At 38.3% G+C, this 10,589-nt stretch overlaps 1 protein-coding gene across 3 annotated transcripts; it reads left to right on the top strand.

The window, feature by feature from the left end:
- The first annotated feature begins 1,144 nt into the window (after positions 1–1,144).
- Positions 1,145–9,167, top strand: LOC108876362 (sterile alpha motif domain-containing protein 9). Of its 3 annotated transcripts, none has more exons than XM_018665820.2 (5): positions 1,145–1,614; positions 2,226–2,334; positions 2,794–3,504; positions 3,678–3,960; positions 4,188–9,167. In XM_018665820.2, the coding sequence occupies exons 3-5, from the start codon at positions 2,803–2,805 to the stop codon at positions 7,820–7,822; spliced, it is 4,620 nt and encodes a 1,539-aa protein (XP_018521336.1). In that variant the 5' UTR covers positions 1,145–1,614; positions 2,226–2,334; positions 2,794–2,802; the 3' UTR covers positions 7,823–9,167. The 3 variants fall into 3 exon arrangements, with proteins under 3 accessions (XP_018521336.1, XP_018521335.1, XP_018521334.1); XM_018665819.2 differs by having other exon boundaries at positions 1,145–1,618; XM_018665818.2 differs by having other exon boundaries at positions 1,145–1,666.
- The last annotated feature ends 1,422 nt before the right edge of the window (positions 9,168–10,589 follow it).

The raw sequence follows: 10,589 nt of genomic DNA, 5'->3' as shown, positions 1-10,589 counted from the left end.
TCTGACGGTCCGCGCGCTGTTAGCTACGAACACGGAGACGACGCCTTCGATTTCCGGTGAAAGTTTATTTTCCGGGTCTGTTGTACAAACTCTCCTACAATCCACCAGGTGGTTGTTTGAACGTGACGTAGGATCCAGGTCTACGTAGCCTACGCTGTCGTGTGTATTTACGTTAGTGTGCACGTGTCGCTCTGCAGGTTCTGAGCTAAAGAAAAATCTAAAGGTGATTACATTAGATTTTAATTATCCAGGTCATAAATGAGCTCAGATTCATTTGATCAGCAGCTGGAATAAACCCAGAAACACTGCGACTCTAAAGTCATTAACACTGTTATTTTTGAAGTTTCAGTTGCTCAACTTTCCTTCACTTCTATTATACTTTCTTCCATCCAGACATGTCAGTGCTGTGAACTGGTGAAATAAAAGTCATCACACAGGTTCTGCTGAAAGAGTGGAGGAAACAGGAAACATGTAATAAAAGAAGAATAAAACTAGTTTCATCATGCAAACAGTGTAATTTACTCTGTCCAACTTTGTTTCATCGCAAAGCATCATCAAAGTTCTCTGTGGTGTTGTGTCGCCTCTGCTGGCCACACCACAAACCTATTACAGCCACAGTTGTAGACAGTTAAATCCTGAATGAAGTGATAAACAGCTTCAGTGGTTCAAAGTAGCTGCAGTCAGGCTTTAATGTTAGAAAATAACCTGAAGTTGAAAATGAGTGTTTACAGTCTGTTGGTGAAGACTTCAATCTTTGAAAGAAATATTTTCAGCTGTACATGTTTATCTTTGTGTGTGAACCTGAAGCTGTAAAACTAACATTTTAACAGTGACAGCTGTGATGATCAGTTTTTATATGATATCATTCAGTTCTTCCTCCTTATCTTTTATTGTTTGATCAGAGGTGGACCTGGACCTCATGGACCTGGACCTCGTTCTGTTTCCAGGCGGTGATCAGCTGCTCAGAGGAGATGTAATGTTTATGGTCTTTAAAAGACACTGCACTGCTGACATGTTTTTACCCAATAATCTTGTAATATTATATCTAGATTTAAAGTTATTATTTATTAAAACACACTTGTGGAGGCATACTCTGTTTAGTGCAATGGCAAACTGCCTTTATCTATATATTTATTTATTTATACCTGGAGGCAAACCTGTTGTGAATTTACTAATTAAAAGGTTGTTTGTGGGCAGGTATTATTGTAAAAATCACGTAAGAGGTTTGCCGTAGGAAAGTACAGAAATACTCTGCAGGTGCCACAGAAGATAAAAAGCATCACAAAGTACTGATGAGTGCAAAGGTAAGATATGTTTTTAAAGCTATGGCCTGACGGAGGTGCTGTGGTGGGTGTGGTTTTCCGAGTGGAACAGTCTCTTTTACACAGAGCAGTGGGTGCATTTCTAGTCTGATGAGTCACGACAATCACTTGAGTCCAGACATCATGGATAATATTTTCACTGTTAGACTGTCCTGGTCTCTGCATTATCTCCACTAAAATGATGCTTGTCCAGCTTTGTTTCCATTAAGAGCTACACTGGACATCTCATGCTCCAGAGGAGACCGTCAGGATCTGAAACCTGGCCTGATGAGGAAGATGTCTGATGAGTTCAGTAGGTGGGAAATTCTGTGGTTCGTTGTACTGAATCTAGCTACATTGCAAAGGTACTGGCTTTTTTTACTGAATATTTTAAGATCTACACCAAATACAACGCTAAATATATTCATCACCTGTAGTGGAAACCTTACTGGTTGGGTCATTATTCTGATAAAGGGTTTATATCAGGAAGTAGATGAATCATTTAACTACACAGATCCTTGGGTAAACAGATAAGAAAAGAGAGCTAATTCTTTCACTTCAAACAGAAATTGAAGTTTTTGTGTTTCAATGGACTATTTCTATTTCTAATTCAGTCAGTAGCTGCAGCCCACACTTTACCACAGTATCCTGTTCCACCTAGTTCAGCCACCCTTTTTCTAATGGTTATGTCTCTTGATGTGCACCACATCCTGGTGTGACTTTTTTAATGGTTGCACTATGCATGACTTGGTTTTGAAAACATCCTGTACTAACCTTCACTCAGTAGAACAACCAGGCTGCAACATCAATGCCTTTTGACCAATGTGCAGTTTTGTAAAAACATTATGTCTTGGTCAATAATGGCTTGTTAAGCAATTTTATGTGCTATATATAGTCTTAACTGATGTCTTATGTTTATAAAAGATACTGAGTTTTTCCTGTGCTCCGGCTGTATAAAATGGAGGCCCAGAGGGGAGTTATCAGAAGCCGTATTCTAACCTTATCAAAAGTTGATGCTGCCTTGTTAAACCAGGTAAGGCTCTTGCACACATACACAAGTCTCCATCAGGCTATTTGCGATTCCCCTACAAACTGCAGAACAAACTCTTGCTTGTTTATCTCGCCTGTCTCTGGCTCATTCACAGAACACTTGTGGCCTGAAAGAAGTGATACAACCAGGCTGGGTATCACCAGTCAAACTTAGGTTTCTTAAGCAAGCTCTAATTTTATCTTTTAACTGCGTTTGTAGAATAAAGAAACCCATCTGATATCTAGGTCATTAGGAATCAGTCAGCAACCTATAGGTAAAATATCCTTGCCTGGAGGAATCATAACACAATCATGTGGCTGTAATGTAACGTAAAGGCATACAATTAACTTTAGACTGGAAAGTCTACTCGATTACTGTAACACTTTCTACAGTGAGACATGCATTCTTAAGGTCATATTTTCTTAGTTTTTTGTCATTCTTTTAAATGTGTTTCAATCTTAGTGAATAAAAATGAGCCAGCCAACACCTGAGCCTCAACTTTCAATTGAAAAATGGACCACAGAAGACGTCCACCAGTGGCTGATGACAGAGGTCAAAGTTCATCAGAGTTGTGCCGACAGATTCATTGAAGAGGAAGTGTTGGGGGAATATTTAGTCCTCTTCAAAAAGAAAGATATACTAGACTTGGGAATAAAATGTGGTCCTGCTGTCAAAATCACATCTTACCTAGAGAGGCTTAAAGATGGATCACAACACGAGTCACAGTTCCCAGCATACGTGGAAAACTGGACAAAGGAGCAGGTCAACCAGTGGTTACTACAGCATGTCAAAATACGTGGCAAATATGCAGAACAACTCCACGATGAAGATGTGTCTGGAGACTGTCTTGTTTACTTCAGCAAACAGGATTTTCTGGATCTGGATATAAAAAGCGGTCCTGCTGTAAAGATTCTGGCAGAGCTTCATCAGCTGAACAAGAAGCCAGAGCCAACGCTGCATCCCACCCTTCACACCACCACAGACCAAAAAGAACCAAAACCCATTCAACCTGAACTGAGTCTGAATCAAGCCAAAGAAACCAAACAACAAGAATCTAATGATAAAACTGACTCACAAACAGATGAAATGGAAACGCAGCCATTTGAGAAAGCTTCAGAGAGGAAGATCATTCAGCAGCCAATCAAGGAAATCAAGAGAAAAGAAACTGTTGTGGTAAAATGTCTATGTTGTTTTGTTCATTATGGACCATGCATTACTATGTTCCAGCCTGTTAACCAAACCTTCTGATGTAGAAAAATTATAAATGCAAGATCAGAATTTTTCCAAACATCAATGAGTGAACTGTAAAGTTTACTATAAATAATTACTTCTCTTTCTTCCTGCAGACCACAGCCCTACTGAACACATCCAAGATCAGTGTGGAGATCCAGAAAACTCTGGACAACCTTATAAAAGGAGACCTGAAAATGTTTCATTTCTACTTACATGAGCACACAAAATCTGGGCATAAACCTATTCCTCGGGGTAGGCTGGAGGGCAAGGACACCATGGATACAGCAAAAGTAATGACTAGTCACTATGGAAATGAGGGGGCTTTATGGGTAACAATAGACATTCTAAAGGAAATCAACCAGTGTGAACTTGCCTGTCAGCTGGAAAAGAACATGGGTAAGAAAACCAGTATAAACATGCTTCCAAATAGTTGGGTTAGGGTTGAAGGTTAGGGTCTCTAGCACCCAATGGCCTTGAAGCTGAGAACCAGGCAGGGAATTCAGTGTTGACAGTATTGATGGATGGACACATTGTTAATTTTATTTAGCTTTTTTTTCAATGAGAAATTGTAAGATGTGTGTGTTTGTTTCCCTAATAATGTACATATTTTATTGCTCTTACAGGTCAACTGCAGCAGCGGTGTCGTCCAAAAGCAGTTTTGAAGAAAGAAGCAAACCAGGGTGACAAACTAAAGAATTTGTTAACTTGTGGTGGAAACTCACTTGACAGCTATGACAGATTTGTTGTTGTTATAAACAAGAGTAGTCCAGAACAAGTGCAGTATCTCCAGTTTTTGAGTAAGATGAAACTGTTCTGTGTGTTAGACTTTGACCCAAACTCTGCTGCTCCAGGTGGACTGTGTCATTCCTACAGAGAGTCAAGGGTTGCCAATCTCCATACTCCATCTCAGTATCAAGGACAGATTGACTCAGTGATAAAGAACCTTAACCTTTATAAACAGACCAGCTGGGTTTTCTGTAATGGCAGACATGACCTTGACAATGACTCAAACAAGGAGTTAGATTATCAGAACTGGCTGAGGAAATCTTGCAGAGATGTAGAGCAGTTGGTTTCATTCACTTGCAACCCTGAAGTTCTTCTCCATGGCAAGAGTCTCATTGTATTTCTTCTACTGTCACCTGTGGACACTGAGAAAGATCCAATGTTTGACATCTACAAGTCTTTCTTGAAACACACAGAAGAGGAAAACATTATCAACATATGTGAATCTCAGAGCACATATGAGAAGTGGAGGGAGCTGATACAAGAAAAGTGTGACTTTGACATCGACCATCTATCCATTAATGAGCTGACCCTCAGCGAGGTCAATGGAACTATTATGGCACTGGGGCCATTAAATCAGTCGTCTGGAAGACTGCTTCCCTCCTCTGGTTCCAGTGTTGTTGTCCTGAAACAGAAGGATGAAGATTTTATGACAGCTCTTGACATTTTGTGTCTGAATCAATGTGAAAACACCTATGATGAAAATAGTCCGGAGTTTCAAGACTACCGAATCAGAGTTGAAGAAGAGTTCTACAGAGGAGGCAAAGTCAAATGGTGGAACTTCTACTTCTGTGACAAGGACAAAGAGAAGCCATTTATCAAAAGAGACAAGTATGAAAATGTTAAGAAGATGATCAGATCTCAGTTGAGAGATTCAAAAAACATGTGTGTTCTGCTAAATCTCTTCCACCATCCAGGATGCGGTGGAACCACCTTAGCAATGCATGTGATGTGGGATCTCCGTCAGGAGTTCAGATGTGCTGTGCTGAAAGACAATGCACTGCCAAAAGCAGAAGTTGCCATTCAAGTCAGAAGGCTCACGAAACTTGAAAGTGAGAAACCATGTCCAGTTTTGCTGTTAGTTGATGATTCAAAAGAAACTGAGAATCCTCATGATCTTGTTAACTGCATACGTAAAGCTGCTGTAGAGGATAGCTTGAACGTAAATGTGGATGATGCACCAAATTGCAAAGTCATCATCCTTAACTGTGTTCGTTCTCACAGCCCAAAAGAACAGTACAGACAGCACAATCCAGGACTGTGTCAATACATCACTGCTTCACTGACTCAAGACGAACAGAAGGAGTTTGAAAAGAAACTTAAAGAGCTCAAAGAAACTCATGACAAACCTGAGAACTTTTATAGTTTCATGATCATGAAGAGCAATTTTGACAAAAAATACATTGATGATCTTGCTCGTAACACACTGGAGAACTTTGATTTCAGCACAAAGGAGGCCCAACTGTTTGCTTTTCTGGCCTTACTTAATACATATGTGGCAGAGTCTGAAATCTCTCTCTCTCTCTGTGAGGATTTCTTTGGGATGAAAATGATTCGCTGGCAAGAAGACAGTGTATTGGAAAGAATGAGGCCATATTCAAACCTTCTCATCATAGATACAGTTGAGGAATGGGGAGGATACAAAGGAATCAGAATCCTTCATTGCTCCATAGCATCTGCCTGTCTGGAAGAGTTGGAGAGGAGCTGCAATTTGAAAGTAAGTGATATTGCTATGGCAATTCTTCACTGCGATCTGTTCTTCAGTGTTGGAGTCGTCAAACACAGATTCATGCTCTCAATTCAACGAATGTTGATTGAAAGGCAGCGCAAAAAAGATGGAGATGAAAGAGAACCATTTTCTCCTCTTATAGACAAAATCCACAGCCAAGAAGGGAGACAAGCTGTCCAAGAAATCTTTGTGAAAGCATCGTCCAGATTTGTGTCAAGTGCATCTATTCCTCAGGCACTGGCAAGATACTTGTACATCAATGAGCGTGACTTCCCAGAGGCTCTAATATGGGCTGAAAAGGCCAAGAACATTAAAGAAAACCCATACACATTTGACACAATTGGGCAACTCCACAAAAGCAATTTAAAATCTAACATCCACAGAGAAAAACAGGAGACATCACTCAATCCAGAAGACTTAAACACAAACATTAAAATAGCAGGTAATGCTATCAGAGCATTTAAAAGGGCTCAAGACCTGGCAAATACAGAGGATGAACCTGAGGAGAAAGCAGCAGATGATGAGTCTGAGGACTACCCCAGAAAGTCATATAATGTTTATGGCTATGTAGGTGTGCTGGAAATTGCTTTCTTGGTCTTTGAGATATTGAGCAGACTTCCTTTCTTTGAGGAAAGTGATCCAATGAAGAAGAAGTACTTGCAGAGTTTTCTGCAAAAAGTAATTCCCATCACCAACGTGTATAAAAAGGACAATGAGATCAACAACAGATACATGGAGATCATCAAAGAACATGAGCAGTTCCTCCAAAGTTTGAAAGCTGAAGTAAAAGAAACTTTTGAACTTCTTGACTGTTACTTCATGTACATAAAAGGGAACAATTCAGAATTTGATTCAAAGAATCGTTGGAACGTCTGTAGTCATTTTAAAAAGTATGTAACTCTTTTTTGCACAGCACGAGAGGAAATAAAAAAAGAACGACAAAACAATCCTAATCTCAACTGGAAAATAGACATTGAAGAACGACGACTGTTTCTTGAAGAAAGACAAGCAGACACATTTGCTGGAATTCTTCAGCATTTGGACAAACCTGCTGAAGAAATTGAGACGATCACAGAATGCTATGCATTCTTGCAACAACAACAACAATTTATCAACAAAAAACAAAAGACAAAGGAAACAATCAATTACATTTTGTCAAACATAGTTCTTTATGTTTTGAAACCAAAATCTAAACATGTGAAGAGTTACAGCTCCCTCTCTGCTCTACTTTTGAAAACTCTACAAGATGTCGGACTTGGGTATCCCTTCCCAGACCCATATTACCTGGCTCTGCTCTTACTCTGGCCAAGTCCTACTCAGGAAAACACAGAAATTGGGACATATGTGAAAGCAATTCGAAACTCATATCGCAAACGCCTGACCTTATTGTTTCGAAACAGGAGCACTGTTGCCCACCTCTACCTGGGGAAAGAAGAGGGACTCAAGAGGCTTGTTTCTAAACCCCAACTAGATGAGAATTTTAAAGACATGCGCCGCGATGCCTTGGCACAACTTTGGCGGAATGGAGACATATTTAAAGACAAAGCCATTATCAACCGTCTTCATCGAGTTTGTGGAACCATTGAGCAAGGAGAGGTGTTTGCCAATTACGGTAAACTGAAAATCCCAGTGCGTCCAGCTCTTATTGCTGGTATAAGGAGTGGTTTCAGCACTGAAAAGGTTTCCTTCTATCTTGGTTTTGCTATCGATGGACCCCTTGCTTATGATATTCAGTATGAAAACTAGGACAGTTATGTAACGTAAAGCATATAATGAACAATGTGAGAGCGGCAGCCAGTGACTCACTGTGAAGGAATGTCAAACACACCTGATAAAAGCAAGGTGTAAGGAGAACCACTGATGTAGCACTCAGTATTTTATTTTTTTTATTTTTTGTAACTGTAATAAATAACTTGTATTTTTATGTTATTGTTTATCAGGGACAATGCACAACTGCATTTATTATGCCACATGTAGCTAAAACATGAGCAAATGAAAAGCAAGACATCTTTTTTTCATTTTCTGAGGAGGTTTTTGTTGTTTTGCTTTTATTGCTCTGTGTTGCAGATGTGGCATTAACAGCAGGGAAACTGAAATGTAATAATATAATAATAATAAATAATAGTTAGCAGTTAAAAAAAATGCTAAAAATTGGGGCTCACATTTGTACTTTGACTGTAAAATATTACTTGGTTATTTTTATTTTATTTCATTGTTTATTCAACAATTACATTTATTATGCCAGATAGCTAAAACATGAGCAAATGAAAAGGAAGACAGAGTGCAGAGTTAAATACCAATCTTATACAACTATCTAAATATGCATATGTTTTTATATTATTTTGTCATTTAATTTTTTCTGATACGTTTCTTATTCACATTCTGAAGAAGTTTTTATTGTTATGTTTCAGAGCTACTACCAGGGACAATGAAATGCTCACTAAGAAGTCTTCTATTAATTTATCTGCAAGATGAACTAGTGTAATAGTTAAAAGTGAAAATAAACTGAATGCAAAACACATTTATTGAACCAGATCCAGCTAAAAGGTGATTTTCATCCGCAGTCCGTGGGAGGAGAGTAATGTGCAGGGTTGACAAAGTTAGTTAGTTAGTTAGTTAGACATGTTAGTGATTGATGTCTGTATGTGTATATTTGAAATTGTTAGTTATTTTTTGATATGTTGTTGGTAGGGACTGTTCCTGTTCTGATGTAAATGTGGTACGTGTAGACATCAGTTAAAATGAACATTTTATTTTTATTTGTTAATACACATCATAACTGTGGGCACACTGATATTTGAAAAGTCAACTGCTACAAGTGTAAATATGATGGTGGTAACAGTGAAGCAAAAACTACTGCTCTTTATTATTGAGAGTTTGACGACCACTGATTTATCGCTCAGTGCTTGTGTATACTTGACTTTAAAACATTTAAATAATGATGAGGTAACAAAAATTCAATTTTCAGTTCTTTTATAATTAATGTGTTTGATTATAGTGGATGATTCTTTTCCAGAAAAATTTAATTTCAGAGATTAAAGAGTAAATGTTTTGTAAACTCAACTTGCACATATAAAACATATATTTTGTTTATTGTATTTCCTGTTTTTAATGGTATTTCATGATTGTAACCTTAACTTGGTACAACAAAAAAACACAACTAAAAATATTATGATGTTTTTTGTGATAAATTGAACCAGCTCACAGACATTTATTTATCATTGTTTTATCATTGATTTATCACTGGTTTATCAGATACTCACTCACCATTTTGGCTATTTCACTTTCTTTCATTTGGTTTTAGGAATCCAACTTTATTGTGTTGTTTTCCTCCAGTCTCTCAGCATCCACTTAAAGTGACCTGCAATTTAAAAGTGAAGGAACATTACATTAAGTTATATTCACAGACACATTAAAAATATTAGGGTGTATTTGAAGTATAGTGGTTCTTGAGTACCTCTTTTACTGAATATCACAACAAAATCACAGTATTAAGTTCTCATGTAGGTTTCAGTTTAGTTCAACATGAACCTAACATCAAAAATCAAAGTTATCAACTTTCAAAACAGACAAACTGTCATGTGAGCATATTAGCACCAAATAGGTAGCATAAAAGGGTAATGACCTAACATTAGTATGGCCTCAAAGTTGTTTAATCACACAACAAACAGTCCCACAAAACGCACATAATGAATAATGTTAAACTGCACACATAAAACATGCTTAGGAAGCTTGATATCTGCTGTTATAATCTTATTGCAGTAAAAATGTTCTGCTAAATTACATTTACTCAGAAAACTAACAGTAAAGCTTTGTACTATTGCAATCTAACTAACTAAAATCTGGCTGGTTAAAGGAGCAATCTGTAAGTTTTCTGCATAGCCACTGTTAGCATTAGCAGGTGTTTACTTACCAGTCTAGAGGAGATGTTTTATTTGGGTAAATACCTGCTGGTGATAATATGACGCAGTGTTAAATGTTAAAACAACAAGCCCTGGATCACAAATGACATCGAAGGCTGAATCAGAAGAAGAAGGCCTTTAAAGATGGTGATCAGAGTGCAGAGGGAGCTCAGAGTCCAACTCAGAGAGGTGAAGGAGGCTGGAGCAGAAGTTGCAGAATAACAGCAGGAACATTTGTCACAAGCTTTTATCAGTGATCCACTAATGAAGGTCATGCTTTTTATTAAAAGACACGATTTTTGTTGCCGTGCTTCGTGTCTATATAAAGCCAGCACATTTAAAAAGTTCTTCAGAGACAAAAATGGCTAAAACAAGGAACCTAACGCAGGAAACGCCTGAAGATACAGATTCTCAGCCAGGAAGGGTACAGCTGCCGCCAGACCTTCAGCAGCTGGATACACTCTGCAGAAATACAGACGAACCAACAACTTGGAAGACAAACCAAGATCTGGGCGTCCAAGGGTTTCTTCAGCAAGAAATGACCACATCCTGATCCGCATGTGCAGGGAAAACCACTGAATGACACCAAATGACGAATGACGTCAAACCAA

This window comes from Lates calcarifer, unplaced genomic scaffold (assembly GCF_001640805.2).
Source record: "Lates calcarifer isolate ASB-BC8 unplaced genomic scaffold, TLL_Latcal_v3 _unitig_5745_quiver_1697, whole genome shotgun sequence".
Taxonomy (NCBI): Eukaryota; Metazoa; Chordata; class Actinopteri; family Centropomidae; genus Lates; species Lates calcarifer.
The sequence above is the reverse complement of the archived record's forward strand: the minus strand, read 5'-3'. Positions and strand labels throughout refer to the sequence as shown.

Excerpts from the sequence above, each read along its gene's own strand:
- LOC108876362 (XM_018665820.2), top strand. The coding sequence starts at position 2,803 with ATGAGCCAGCCAACACCTGAGCCTCAACTTTCAATTGAAAAATGGACC. Across the intron at positions 3,505-3,677 it reads AGAGAAAAGAAACTGTTGTG|ACCACAGCCCTACTGAACAC; the intron begins GTAAAATGTCTA and ends TTCTTCCTGCAG. Across the intron at positions 3,961-4,187 it reads TCAGCTGGAAAAGAACATGG|GTCAACTGCAGCAGCGGTGT; the intron begins GTAAGAAAACCA and ends TTGCTCTTACAG.